General features: G+C 38.3%; 1 protein-coding gene across 1 annotated transcript; it reads right to left on the bottom strand.

Annotated features, from left to right (window-relative positions):
* Window positions 1–2958: 2958 nt before the first annotated feature.
* On the bottom strand, window positions 2959–15064 carry LOC103510941 (pollen-specific leucine-rich repeat extensin-like protein 1). Its single transcript, XM_026824853.1, has 3 exons — window positions 14225–15064; window positions 4986–5916; window positions 2959–3141 (listed from the first exon to the last, which is right to left on the bottom strand). Exons 1-3 carry the CDS (start codon window positions 14486–14488, stop codon window positions 3107–3109), a joined length of 1230 nt encoding a protein of 409 aa, XP_026680654.1. The 5' UTR covers window positions 14489–15064; the 3' UTR covers window positions 2959–3106.
* Window positions 15065–15999: the final 935 nt, after the last annotated feature.

Raw genomic sequence — 15999 nt, 5'->3', positions numbered from 1 at the left:
GCATTGGACATTGAAGAAGTAGACCTCGGTTTTAATTCTGGCCCATTATCTTCCGAGCAGGAATTGAAGAAATGGTCAAGTAATATCAGAAACAAGCGATTTTGCCTAGTTCTCAAAAGAATTCACTAACTACCTATGGCCCAATCATATATGTCAAGTTTATATAAAGAAGGAAAAACAAAGAACAAAAAATGGGGGGAAAATTCGGGAAGAGCAGGAATTTTCCGAAAGAATGGAGAGACTAAAAGGGACGTAATAAATGTATAGAAAAAGAACAGAGTGCAAAATATATTAGACGAAGAAGGAAGAGGTGGAAATGATTATACAACGCGGTGGTCTGTCTCTCTCTCCCCCTTTCTCTTTCTATCTCTTTTCTCTTTTTCTCCCTCCCTCCCTTCCATTCTCTTTCTCTGTCTCTTTCCATTTCCCTTCTTCTCTGTTTCAATCTCTTCTCCTCGCCTCTCTTTTTCTTTCTCTCTCTCCATCGTCTGACCTCCTCACACCCACAACAATCTTCTCTCCTTGTCATACAGGTCCTACACCATTTGCAGTGTTCAAAGAGACTATACATTATTAACAAGACAGAGTGAGAAAGGAAAGAGAGGGGGGGAGGGAGTGAAAGGAGGGAGAGATAGAGAGTGAAAAAGAAGGAAAGGGATGAAAGAGGAGAGAGAGAGAGAGATAAGGAGATGAAAGAGAACGAAAGGGATGCAAAAAGAGAAAGAGAGAGAGAGAGAGAGAGAGAGAAAGAGAGAGAGAGAGAGAGAGAGAGAGAGCATGAAGAAAGTACCTAAATATAGAGAACAGAGGCTCAAAGAGAGATAGCATCATCATAGATCCAGGTCCACTAGACATTTGCCTGGAAAAATTTCAGATTTTCTATGACTAGGTTACAGTAGGTAAAATAAGTATTTTTTCTCTCACAGTAGGTATAATAAGTACTTTTCTTCTTCATCCTCTAGATTTTCCCTGTGTTGCCTACTTTGTTTTTCGTTGACAATAACTTGAACTTGGATTTTCTATCGTTGACCACAACTTGGGCTTAAAATCACTTTTTCGTACTCGGGGACCTTATTTTTACCTATTTACCGATCTTGGAATTTGGACTGATTCCATTTTACTTTTTTACTTGGATTTTCTATCGTTGACCACAACTTGGGCTTAAAATCACTTTTTCGTACTCGGGGACCTTATTTTTACCTATTTACCGATCTTAGAATTTGGACTGATTCCATTTTACTTTTTCATTACATTGTACATGTACAGTACAGGTTCCCTATATATCCAGTATGTAATAGGACATGAGGAAGGATAAGGGGAGGAAAAAATGACCATGCCATGTTTCCATGAACATCTTGTACTGCGACACCTGTCGTTACTATTTGACCATGTGATCAGTCCTCTTATAGTTCACTGTAGTCTTTAGCTTTACCAACTAGGACAGCAGTCCCCAACCTTTCCATGATTACTCACACTCACATTACTCACACTAAGGGAGATTCAGTCCCAGTCAAAAGTAGAAGGTTTGACTGACTTGTAATCCCCGGGGGGCTGGGGTTCAAGTCCTAACAGCGATTTACATTTTCCTTGCTCATTAATTAATTAATTACCACTTGAATTTCGGAAAAACGAAAAATAAATTTGAAAAAATTCACAACTTTTTGATCCGACACCGCACTAAACACTCTAAACAGAGACAAAACTCGCCATTTTTTTCTTGTTGTTGTCTTGCCAGTCTTGCGTTGTAGTTCAAATTAAATTCCGCTAGAGACCGCCATCTCGCTGTCTACAGGGTGTTTGTTCCTTTGGTTAGTTCTACTTGAGACAGATTACGAGTAGGTAGTTCCAGTTGTACAAAAATCTATCTATTTAGCTTTAGCCAAAGTGGGTAAAGTGGCTTTGTACATTAGAGCTCATGTGTGTTCAAAATTTATTCGCCAGCCTTCAAGCCTCATTAGCTTGAAGGGTAGCGCGTCTGCCTACTAAGTGCTAGGGAGCGGGTTCGATTCCCGCCTGGTGAGGATAAGGTTTGTTCTCGGAACGGCTAGCTTTGTCCTATCCTGTCTTCCTTTCCTTCTCTCTTCGCTTTCGGAACCATAAGACCTTTAGCAAAAAAATGTATTCTAAAATCCTGAGAAATGTGAACTCTTTTTACTTTTTTGAACCGTACATTTCTCGAGACCCGGCCCGCGGACACTTTTCATCTAGGTAGGTGGTAGGTACATAAATTTGTTCCTGCAACTCAGGCTGCACTCAGCCTCGTGAGGGCAATTTATTACCTACCAGATATGGGGAGCGAATGAGAAAAGAAGTTACAGTGGGACATACCTACAAAGAAATAGGGCACAGTTTGTTGTGAAATATCCTACCTGTAAATGGAAAATTGAAGTAATATAAGGTAATAAATAGCCCTTCGAAAGGGAGGTTGTCCTTTAACAAAAAATATTTTGGAATAATGTTCAATGTTTCATTTCATCCTTTCCAATAGACGCTCTATTCCGATTATCCACGCACCATCTGGTCCCATTAGTCCATTTTATGTTTTCAAAGCTACATAATAATATTCAAGAATTGAACTGGAATCCTTCTGCAAACAAACCGAAAATCTTACCTCTACAAATCACACTCCTAACAAATCACTTTGCATTCAATCCTTATGACAACACACTAACACGAGCTCTACTTGAAAGTACCAGTGTTATTATTGGGAGTGAAATTGAACTTTCCAAAAGGAAAGACAGATTTTCAAAATTAAAATAAAAACAGGGGAGTGGACTTTTTTACACATTTCATTTTTAGTAATGGCTAATGCAATAATGATGTTCACAGACATTGTAGGAAAATATTGAGATTCAAGCAAGAAAAGAGTCAATCCCCATGCTTCTTTAAATTAAATAAATAAATAAATAGCCCTTCGAAAGGGAGGTTGTCCTTTAACAAAAAATATTTTGGAATAATGTTCAATGTTTCATTTCATCCTTTCCAATAGACGCTCTATTCCGATTATCCACGCACCATCTGGTCCCATTAGTCCATTTTATGAGGATCTTGTCTGCTTTTCTTCGATTCGGACATCCGTGTCTTCAGAATCCATTTTAGCCTTGGCTCACCCAGCATTCTTGGACAAATTTAAAGGAACATCTGAAAAGGAAGAGAGAAAAATACATTCGAATTACTTGCGGCATCCAATATCAGTACATCAAGTTAAAATAATGTATGACAGAAGAAAAACCCTATTAGTCTAATAAAGTTATAAATCCATAAAATAATGAGAACGCTGCTGATGCCTGGAATACAAAAGATTTTTCTGTCTCGACCGGACAGCATTACCAAGGGCAGTTTATTATAACTATTAATATGTTAATAATATCTATTAATATCATTACATTATGTTCTAATCTATTACTAATGTATTTCCTATTACTGACTATGAACAGTATTTCCAGTTACGAGTATGGAATCTCATTGAGAATTTATTACAGGCATTTCCTGGGTGCCCAAATTTGGTGCAAACTATTCGTCCACACGTCACTATGCGTAATATGTCTACCGGACCAAGCTAGATGCATAATACATGAGAGTACATCAGAGTAGTAGCGTCTGACATGGACAGCTAGGCCATTGGAATGTTATAGCTATAATAGCCTACTAGACTGTAGGACACCTTGGTACTTATTAAGGTCTGACTACATTGGAACTCTAAGTGGTAAAGTCTTATTGTCCTGAAATCGAAGAAAGAAGGACAGGAGAAAGCCAGCTGTTCCGAGAACGAACCATATCCGTTCAGGATAAAAATCCGCCCCGGCCGGGAATCGAACCAGCGACCTAGCGCTTACAAGGCAGCCGCGCTACCAATCAAGCTAACTAGACTGGCATTGGTGTACAATAAGGCCCATGATAACAAGGGACAATTTAAAATGAGGACTTGTTGTTGTCTTGCCAGTCTTGCGTTGTAGTTCAAATTAAATTCCGCTAGAGACCGCCATCTCGCTGTCTACAGGGTGTTCCTTTGGTTAGGTCTACTTGAGACAGATTACGAGTAGTTCCAGTTGTACAAAAATCTTTCTATTTAGCTTTAGCCAAAGTGGGTAAAGTGGCTTTGTACATTAGAGCTCATGTGTGTTCAAAATTTATTCGCCAGCCTTCAAGCCTCATTAGCTTGAAGGGTAGCGCGTCTGCCTACTAAGTGCTAGGGAGCGGGTTCGATTCCCGCCTGGTGAGGATAAGGTTTGTTCTCGGAACGGCTAGCTTTGTCCTATCCTGTCTTCCTTTCCTTCTCTCTTCGCTTTCGGAACCATAAGACCTTTAGCAAAAAAATGTATTCTAAAATCCTGAGAAATGTGAACTCTTTTTACTTTTTTGAACCGTACATTTCTCGAGACCCGGCCCGCGGACACTTTTCATCTAGGTAGGTGGTAGGTACATAAATTTGTTCCTGCAACTCAGGCTGCACTCAGCCTCGTGAGGGCAATTTATTACCTACCAGATATGGGGAGCGAATGAGAAAAGAAGTTACAGTGGGACATACCTACAAAGAAATAGGGCACAGTTTGTTGTGAAATATCCTACCTGTAAATGGAAAATTGAAGTAATACAAGATGAAGAATTACAAGCTCATTCAAAGTCATATAAAAAAGTATATTATTTTATTTTTTGTTGGTTTAGATACAAAAGATTAATAATGATTTTTTATTTTTAATACACGAAAAAACTAGTAAATATAAATAAATGGTTTGTACAATAAATACAAAAATATATATTATCTGTAACAAAATTGTAGAAAAAAATATGAAATTGAAAAATATCAAACAGTATAAAAAAAGACCATTAGTTATAATAGTTTAGGTATCTTAGTATGAAAAGGCTTCTAAATATGAGATGGGGGCAAAAGAACATTAACATGGAAGCCTTGGCTTTTACCTAAATTCGCTAGTTGGAAATCCCTGCTCTAGACAGTTTTGTCTTACCTACAGGTTGTTACTTACCTCCCGAGTCTTCCTGCTTGATATATCCATGCAGGGGTGGATGAGAGAGGGGAGGGGCTACCCAGGGCGTTGAAGCTAGAGGCATCCAAGATGTACTCGGGTACAGAGGTAACGGGGTACGAGGTAAATACTGTACGGTCCATAGGGGTCCTGGACTTCTGTAGGGGTAGTAGGGGGAGGGGATGTAGGCAGGGGTAGGTGTGGGGTGGTAGACAAGGGGAGGAGGAGGGGCATGAGCACTAGGAGGGCGGGAGGAGGAAGAGCTAGGTCTCGAGTCTGCAGAATCACTGTGTGGAGATTTGAGTAATGTTCGTAGAAAGCTAGGGGAACACTCTCTCTCCTTATGATTATCCTTGGAGTCTTCAGTCTTTACATCACGGCCTAGGATAGCGGTAATGCTGTGGCTACTAAGAGGTTTAGGACCAGGGGCAGCAGGCGTTGGGGGACCGGGGGAGCTCACATGAGAGGTTTTGGCACGTCTCTTGCTACCCCCTAAATCTTCCAGACTAACTTTCTCCAACTCCTTGAGTATTCTCTTCCTGAGTGTGAGGATCTCAGGTCTAGGAGGTGACTCGTTGTGTTTGAGTGCTCTCTCCCACAGGATATGGGTGAGATGCGCCAAGGTCTTTACACTTCTATGTTCAGTCTTGAGTTTGGTTTGTACAGGGCCAGAGGCAACGGGTTGAGGGTTTAACTGTACAAGTGTCGTATCCATAGGACGTCTGTATTTCCTACGGACGGACTTGCTACAGAAAGTGTAGTGGCGTGGTTTATGGGGAAGATGAAGAAAGAACTCAAGCTCGGAGCTAATGTTCTTACGAGGGGAGGTTTGTTTCCAGCAATGATCTCGTTGCCAGGGTGAAGATTGCACTGAGGAGTTATCGTCCGACACTGTAAGGAACAGACACAACACACAATCTGTATTAACATACTAGTCTTGTCAATCTGGCCTTAGATGTAAGTATATTGCAGAAGACAAGAAACCAACTGTTGAGTTGTTTTTAAACCAACCCTCTACCAGGAATACACGAGATTTTCTTGGCATCCCCCAAAAAAAAAAAAAAAAAAAAAAAAAAAAACGGACGCTTGTATGGCAGGAGTAAAAAAATTATGTACGTACGACTCAATGAATGACGAAACATACAGCTTTCATTTTCGCATGAAAGGGGCATATTATGACACTTGAAAATGTTGCGCGTTGCGCATCTTTATAACTTCCAAAACATTTGCGCACGTGATACTGACCTTAACAAAGTAATTTGGTTTACAGCCAGTCATTAGCAGTGACTATGCCACATTCAACGTCTAAACAAAAATGTTCCCTAAAGTCCAGTCATTTTTGGTTAAATTGAAAATGATAATAATAATAATAAAAAGAAAATGATCTCAAATCTCATTGGTTGACTGCAGATTGTATATCCTTAGACCAAAATCAGATAAGAGATCAGATGAAATATTTGAGCCAAGGAACGACTGACAGATCAGACATTGAAACCGACTTAATTTTACATAGGGGGTGTCTAATAAAATTGAGTCTTAGTCCAGTAACACAAAACCAATAAACATTTTTATAGCAATTTATTTTCAAACCTCAGATGGAGTTCACAGTAAAAAAAAAAGAAAAGAAAAAAGTCCTTTCACAGGTCCTGTCTTTGATTTAAAAGAAGTTGACACACAGGTGAGGTACATAACGATATGTACTTTACATGATTTTCTTTTAGTTTCTTGTTCAGAGCGGATGATGTTCGTTCTCGGAACGGCTGGCTTTCTTCTACTCCCATCTTCCTTCTCTTTTCGACTTTGGGATGATAAGACCTTGGCAGTTACAGTTAGCTCTATCCAATGATAAGACCTTGGCAGTTACAGTTAGCTCTAAATAGGAAGAAGGAAGGAGAGAATGGGAGTATGGGAGGGATGACATTATAATCAAGTTCAATAGGAGGTAAGTAAAAATAAGTATAAAAGTGTAAGAGGGTAGGTACATGAGTAAAGATAAATAATAAAATAAGTGTTACTTTTTCAAAGCTACATAATAATATTCAAGAATTGAACTGGAATCCTTCTGCAAACAAACCGAAAATCTTACCTCTACAAATCACACTCCGAACAAATCACTTTGCATTCAATCCTTATGACAACACACTAACACGAGCTCTACTTGAAAGTACCAGTGTTATTATTGGGAGTGAAATTGAACTTTCCAAAAGGAAAGACAGATTTTCAAAATTAAAATAAAAACAGGGGAGTGGACTTTTTTACACATTTCATTTTTAGTAATGGCTAATGCAATAATGATGTTCACAGACATTGTAGGAAAATATTGAGATTCAAGCAAGAAAAGAGTCAATCCCCATGCTTCTTTAAATTAAATAAATAAATAAATAGCAACTTTCTGCAACATATAATTCACAATAATCATAATGCACATTGCTCATTGTACACACCTACCCAGGTGCATTTTATGTACAGAGTTGTTTTTTTATGTTCAATAGTGTAAGTACTTGGGTTGTAAGTTGTAAGCTTGTAAGTACCTAGCATCTACAATAGGAGGAGGGGCGACCCTTGAGGAAGAATTTAAGTGTCAAACACTACTATGAACATTGGTCATTTGTCTTACTTTTACTTAGGTACCACTAGTACCACAGTATTTATGCAAGTATGTAGGTCCCTACTTGAAATGTGTTTGTTCTGAATTAATAAATAGCCCTTCGAAAGGGAGGTTGTCCTTTAACAAAAAATATTTTGGAATAATGTTCAATGTTTCATTTCATCCTTTCCAATAGGCGCTCTAATCCGATAACCCACGCACCATCTGGTCCCATTAGTCCATTTTATCAGGATCTTGTCTGCTTTTCTTCGATTCGGACATCCGTGTCTTCAGAATCCATTTTAGCCTTGGCTCACCCAGCATTCTTGGACAAATTTAAAGGAACATCTGAAAAGGAAGAGAAAAAAATACATTCGAATTAGTTACATCATCAAATCAATATCAGTCCATCCAGTTAAAATAATGCATGACAGAAGAAAAAAGCTCATTAGTATAATTAATTATAAATCCATAAAATAATGAGACCCGTTAGACTGTTGGGGTAAAGGGGCTTTTTAGTCACATTCAAGGAGGACAAACAAGGTATTCAGGGATATTATTAATATATTAATAGTTATAATAAACAGCACGAGCTGGAACCCCTGCTATAGAGAACTCTACACAACACCCTGTATACAAAATAGATTAGGGAGTGTATCTCAATAGTCATAAGACATGGAGCACAAGCTAAGCAACATACTATAGAGAACTCTACACAACACCCTGTATACAAGATAGATTTTAGGGAGTGTATCTCACTAGTCATAAGACATGGAGCACGAGCTAAGCAACATACTATAGAGAACTCTACACATATACTATAGAGAACTATGTATAACTATAGAGAACTCTACATAACAGCTAACAGTGGGCACGAGCTATAACATGTAGAAATAACACAGCGAATCAGGCGCGGATTTCGGTTGTGGTAGAGGTCGGGGCCTCATGCTTTTAAGGGGCCGCAGGATTAGAGGAACAAACGGAGGCCTTCTTACCGTCTTACCCTGCTCAGACTTTCCCTTTGCGATCTTTATTAACGTCTCAATTACGCCTGTTTTAGGTCCATATCCAGTCATAGTCATTACTATTTGTTGAATCTTCTACAAGCCCTTATTTCTCTAAGCAGTTTAACCGATTTATTTTGGATTCCCTCTGCTCCAACAGATACAGGGTTGCGCTCTCTTCTCCCCTCTCAAAATTCTGTTCCGAAACCCGGGCCTGAAGCTAACAGTAGGAAGGAACTTGATGGCAAGAGAGTTCACAAACTCGGTATAATTTGATCCAGGTCAATTATTTTCCAATGCATACCGGGTTCAATGAGGAGGATTTAACCTGTCCGGGGGACCTAAAAAGTTTAAATACGGACTTCAAGGGATTGAAGGATGTTGGAGACCATCTTTTCCTGCGGAGCCTTGAACAAATAGTTGGCTTAAGGTGTTAGTTGCGATGTCGACTAACACGTCCACACTGCCTTGACGACCTAGATTTTCCTCGTCGATCGATATCGCTCGACGGCTATGTTTGGAAAGGGTTGAGTAGATGAGTAGTAGCACAGAACATTATTATCGGAATCGCTGACATAAAAGGAAAAATCAGCCATACTGATTGCAGGACAAACTCGGTATAATTTGATCCAGGTCAATTATTTTCCAATGCATACCGGGTTCAATGAGGAGGATTTAACCTGTCCGGGGGACCTAGAAAGTTTAATTAAGGACCTCAAGGGATTGAAGGATGTTGGAGACCATCTTTTCTTGCGGAGCCTTGAACGAATATCTAATAGTTGGCTTAAGGTGTGTCCAAAAATAGTTGCTATGTCGACTGACACGTCCACACTGCCTCGAGAACATCGATTTTCCTCGTCGTCGATCGATCAACGGCCGGTCGACTATGTTTGGACACACCTTTAGAACGGTAAAGTTTGGAAAGGGTGTAGTAGCACAGAACATTCCTATTGAAATAGTTGACATAAAAGAAAAGGAAAAATCAGCTATACTGATTGCAGTAGCGACGAAGGAAGTTAACACTTGGGAATTTAAATGGTTTTCGACTTATGGCTATGTCAGAATAGGTACCGGATTGCCGGATAGCCAATACCTAGAGTTCAAAACGAAATTAAAATGTACCTATACCTAGTACCTACATAACAGTCCGACTGAGAAAAAAAAGAAAAAAAAACATGAAATTACAAAAGATACATCACTTAATTAAAATCTTAAATTAAACGACCTGCTACGTGTATCGACGTCTTGGGATCTCCCCCCCCCCAATACGCGCACAGGTCCACGCTGGACCCTGTAAGTGTGGCGTGTATATGTTACGCCTGGTAAACAATTAGGTCCTAGATAAATACGAACGCGTGCGCATTATGCATATAGCGTGATCGTGCTGTACTTCTAGCTATACCTCAGGCCCTGTCCTACATGGGGGGACGAGCCCCTATCCGGAGATAGGGGGCCCTGGCCATAATATGGGGACCTATAAAGGGGGCCTTGACTATATTATAGGCACCTTGACCATAAAATGGGTGAGCTTCCATGAATTGTGATGCTTTTTCAAATTTTGATGCAAAGCTGCCTGCACCAACTTGGATAAAGATTTTCTCTGGGATGGATTTTGAAAATGATTTCAAAGTTTTAGAAGAGGACTAACTGGTAAGGTGGTACGTGATTGTTTTAATATGGATGAAACTATGAAAGAGTCTCAAGGACGAAGCCCAAGCCACGGTAGATGTAATGGGACTTACTAGTCCACATGGACTGGAAAAAAGCTCCTTCCCTGCTCATCTTCATGTGGATGAATTGGAAACCTTTCATTTATCAGAAAGTGGTAGGCTCGCTAGTTATAAAGTCGGATAACAAAAGCTACTTAATAATTAGTCGAATATGAAACATTCTTCTTCATTGATGGAAACCTCAACACTGTTTCCGACAAACGGTCCATCCCGTGGTCCTCCCAGCTACCGGGCCTGGGTTCGATCCTCTCAGTATCCAGTTTTGTATTCTGAACTTCTGAGCTGTGAGCGAGCCCGTCCACAGCTAGTACACAAAGTGTGCTCAACCCAGACATGGCTCGGAATCTAGTACACTCAAGTTACACTGACCTCAGAGAGTAGAAAGACCAGCGTAGCTTCGAGTTTACTGAGGCAAGTTTCCTGTGGTTTTCGTCGCTGACTAGATTTACACCTTGGCGAAACCCACGAAATTGATACTTGGAAGAAAAAAAGCTGTCGTCTGAATGGTTATTGTAACTTGGAAACTTGAATTCTGACCTTCTTTCTATTGACTTGAGGCGAGATTTGGACGGTTCAAATAAATACGTACTTAGATTCCTACCTGTACCTAATTCGTTACTTTGACCTTTAAGGTAAAACAAAAAAAAAAAAATCCCTTTGTTTTCCTGTGGTACCTACTAAATCATATAATTATAGGTATTTACCCACTACTTTCTGAAATTTGCTTAAACTGCACGTAGCGCAAGTAGCTTCTTCTATTTCGATAGGTTTTCCCCATAAACAGTTTTTGCTACATTACATGGAGGAAAAAAAATCGACAAAACCAACAGAGCTTTCTCTTGATGTTTACTGATTTGTGAGCAATCTACGTATCCAAGGCAATAACGAAGTACTTAAGTACCAATATTCCCGAATAAATCCCTATAGTAGGGTCCCCGTCCCTAAACCCTAATCCTAAAATAGGAAAAAAAATCGACAAAACCAACAGAGCTTTCTCTTGATGTTTACTGATTTGTGAGCAATCTACGTATCCAAGGCAATAACGAAGTAAGTACCAATATTCCCGAATAAATCCCTATAGTAGGGTCCCCGTCCCTAAACCCTAATCCTAAAATCCCTTAACAACTACGAGGGTCACTTTAATTTAAATTTCATTAGTAGGTAGGTGCGAAGGGCATCCACTCGTAAAATTTGTAGCCAAAATCAAATGTCAGCTCAAAGCAATCACCCTAATTAGGGCTGACTAAAGAGGCTGACGAAAAACGCCGACCGGGTCTGTACACGGGAAAAGGCGAAGAAAAAGAAGAAGAATTCGTAGGTAGGTAGGTAGGTAGGTAGGTAGGTACCTAATTGTTCTATATGTTCAAATGATGAACCGATCTGAATTGGTGCAGGGGGCAGAGGACCAAAGAAGTACTCGCGTACGTACTTTCTTGTACATTTCTCTCGGACCAATCTAATGCCTTGGTGGAGAGATCCAGCTGCCATGTTTCCAAGGATAAAAATAAAATATATTATGATTGCCCCTGGTGTTTCTTACTCTGTTTTTTATTCATCATGATTATTATCATTATTCTTCAACTTTTTTTTTATACATTTCAGACCATTCTTCAAGAAAGTAAATGAATACTTGGTGAGCTCACTTTGAATACAACTACGAGATTTTCGTTCTGTTACAATAGGTCTTGTGCTGTTGTACGGTGTTCCGCTGAGTGCTCGTGCTAGGCTTAAGCCATACCATTACTCGAACATAACTCAACAAAATCAGTTTTACAACCAATTGCAAGCACCAGAAACCCAAACAAAGAATTCAGACTGTTCCGTTCACTTCAGGCACATGCCACCGCTATTCTCCATTTACAATTCGACTTAAACTTCAGGTCGATAACTACATACGTTGAAAATACCTACTCAAGAAGGTGCCTACTCCTGTTTTATTTATTTTCAATTCAAAAGCTTTCAACTTCTGATAATGGTCATCAAATAGACATCAAATGCAGGGGGTCTTGGGTTCAAAACCCCGGCGTTGTCGAAACTGTGGCTGGTAAGGGGGGGCACCGAATCTCATGAAAACAACAGCTAGGTAACGCCAAGTCAGTACATAGGTAAGGGTAAGTATATTAGGTAATCTGCTGTTGAAGTGAATCTATTTTTCGTCGACAGCAATCTTCGTGGCCAAGTGGGTACCTACTATACTTAGTACCTATTCCAGGTTCAATTCCTGACAGAATTCAAGTACTTATGTATTTCCAACCTGTGCTTTGAATTCGGAGTGTACTCATACCTACTCAACGGAGAAGATGAGTGTTTCACCGCCGTTTTTATTTCGTAGCAATGAAATAACTGCTACATTAGACGCTTGAGGTCTGTAAAGTAGCATCTCCATCCCTTAAGTATGTCCGTCATTAGATGGGCGATAACGTAGATGCTGGGTCAACACTATTGGAATAAATTATACGTAGGTACCTACTAATTACCTATAATTACTGATACGATTTCTTTTACTTAAATGACTTTTGCTGGTTTAGGATCAGGTGTCAATGTTGGTCTATAAATGGCAACTTTTAGATTTATTATGGCACTTGGCTGTCTGGTTCAATAGTGCAGACCAGTAGCATTAGATTTCGCTCACATTCTGATAGCATTACCTATATTATTGATCGAAACTATTCAATGAATACTTACTTTCTAGTGCAAGTATTCAACTAAGTAAATGTACTTGTATAGCTATTTAGTCACTTGGTTACCTAGGTACTTAAGCAATGAATACTTACTTTCTAGTGCAAGTATTCAACTAAGTAAATGTACTTGTATAGCTATTTAGTCACTTGGTTACCTAGGTACTTAACATACTTATTCTTATAAGCAGCCTCCACAGTCTGGTGAGAGCAGTACCTACCAATCATACTGGCGTACAGAAGGTAACACTGCAACATACTTATTCTTATAAGCAGCCTCCACAGTCTGGTGAGAGCAGTACCTACCAATCATACTGGCGTACAGAAGGTAACACTGCAAATATCTATTAATTAGGTACCAAAATTGAGACTATTTGTAGGTACCTAAAGTAAAGAATTAACCAAGTAGGCACATATATGATTAGATAATTTGTTAAATAATTAAGTAGGTATTAGTACTTAATTCCATGAGAAGAAAGCACTTTAGGCACAAATTTAAAGTTGTAGGTAAGATGAGCTACCAACTTGATACCTATGAAGGTAGCTAGGTAGTGATGCATTGGTAATAAACAAGGAACAGCTGTAATAAGTAGGTAGGTGTAGGAAGACAAATTTAATATAGTAAGTACTTAAGGGTGTTGAATAAATTCAGAAAACAAATTGATTTTGAGCTATCAATTAAATTTGGAAAATAAATAGATAGATAGGTACTTAAATACTTACTTACATAAGGGTGTTAAGTAGGTAAGTACTTAGGTAAGCAAAGAAAAATATTTCCTTTGGTTAGTTCTCATTAGACATGATAAAAACAAAAAAGAAGTTGTGTTCTCACCTTTTCATTATTAGTAATTTTCCATGAAATACTCAATTTCTATGAAGTCAAATAAGTAGGTAGGTACTTAGAAAACATCTTATCTATTTACTTAAGACTCTAAATGTACCTAAATAAGTACAAGAAACTATGTACCTACAAAAGGCAAATATATTGCCTGGGGTAGGTAATCTTTAGGAAATTTCTAAATAGTAGGTACCTACCTTTATAAGAACACCATATTACAAGAAAATAATATCTCTCATCTCTAGGTAAGTACTTACTTATTTGAAAAACATGACTTACTCACTGATTATAAGCATACCTTATCAACTCAATTCATTTTGGCTGAAAGGGGATAGGTAGTGTTCTTTGCTAAACTTTTAGGTTTGAGGAATGCAGAGAGGAAGAACAGTACAGTCAGTCAACTTGTTTCTTACCTTTGAAAAATTTCAATCTCCCTCCACCCAAGGTTGTTCCACCAGATTCCACGTCTGCACTGTTGTTGTGATTAGGATGTCCTTGACTGGTATGTTTCTTTGGAGTGAAGTTTCCATTCACAGTGACTTTGATATTGTTAACATCTCCATTCAAATGTTGTGCTTGATCTGTCATTTTTATACATGATGGTGAGGTACTTTTGTTCTTGTGTTTGTCCTCACTCAATGAAGCTGCATTTTCAACAAATTTCATTTCTTCATTACTCAATCCATGTTCGTTAGTTGGGGAAACATTACATTCTTGAGAAAAAACAAATTGAGAGGGTAATAACAGTTTCAAATTAACACATAATTATAAACTTTAATGAATAGAGTTCAATCAAAAAGGCATTGTTTTTTTAAACACTTTACACATAAGTTTCTAACATGATTGCCAAAAGACAAAAACTGGATAACTGGGTTGCAAGTTACAGAGTAATCAATCATTACTGGAATAAAATTGAGTAATTAATTAATTAATAAAAGATAAGCATAGAAATCATTTCTAGAGTGCAAAATTGCTAAGAAAAGTCTAATGGAGATATAAAATTTATTATTATTGTAACTGATTCTTAACAATGTCCTGAAGAGAAAAGCAATGTTTTGCTCAATTAGGGTTATGCCCTTCTTGTGTGAAAACCATTTCCCATTGGGTTGTTTTATCACCGGCTTTGAAATCAATGTTTCTATGATCTACTGGCAATAAGAAAACCATACATCTGTGATCTGAGATCGATTACTTGATTGTGTCTCCTCCTTAACAGAAAACCTTAGACTTATTAACAAAACACTGGAGGATGAAGAAAATATTTTAGACTGATTTATTTAACAATTTTTAAAGACAATTTCATAGGCAGGTACCTATATCCTTCTAGGGTCCCTTTTTTTAAGAGGTTTGATAGAGGAAACTGTAACTGCTAAGGTCTTGTCATCCCAAAATCAAAGAGAAGGAAGACAGGATAGGAGATTGTTGTTCCAAAACCAAACATTAAGTACCTACCCATTCAGAAAAAAAATACCCTGGTTAGGAATCAAACCTATAGCCTAGTATTTACAAGGCAGATGTGCTACCAACCAAGCTGGCTAACCTGGCTGTAAATAAATAAAACTTGAGTAGTAGGTAAAAGATCTCAATATTAGCTCCTGTGTTAGTAATTAACCATAGACGATTATCAAATTTGAATATTTGTCTCAGGCCAAAACTGACAGTAAATCAGGCTTAAGAAAGTCTAAAAATGTGAGGTGAGACAACCATTGGTTACCTACTTGATAATGTTCCTTAGAAGAAATCCAAATGTTACTCCCATATTTTCAGATAATGAAACTACCATTTGAATATTTGTCTCAGGCCAAAACTGACAGTAAATCAGGCTTAAGAAAGTCTAAAAATGTGAGGTGAGACAACCATTGGTTACCTACCTACTTGATAATGTTCCTTATAAGAAATCCAAATGTTACTCCCATATTTTCAGATAATGAAACTACCATTACCTATTTCTCTGTCTCTATTTTAATTGATCATCACAGTATGAACGGTTTGAATGATTCGGTTGAGAAACACTATTTGTACAAATATTTAAGAAATAAAGAGAAACTCTTGATAACACAGAATGATATTTTTACTTTTTGAAAAACACCTGCAGTCATCTATTTGGCTAGGAGTAAAGTTTCAACACAATAGCACAGTTCTTTATTAAATTTTAATTGGTACTCAACTGTACTTTA

Source organism: Diaphorina citri, unplaced genomic scaffold (genome assembly GCF_000475195.1).
Source record: "Diaphorina citri unplaced genomic scaffold, Diaci psyllid genome assembly version 1.1 scaffold658, whole genome shotgun sequence".
NCBI classification, from domain to species: domain Eukaryota; kingdom Metazoa; phylum Arthropoda; class Insecta; order Hemiptera; family Psyllidae; genus Diaphorina; species Diaphorina citri.
Note: the sequence above shows the minus strand (reverse complement) of the source record. Positions and strands in the feature narration are given on the sequence as shown.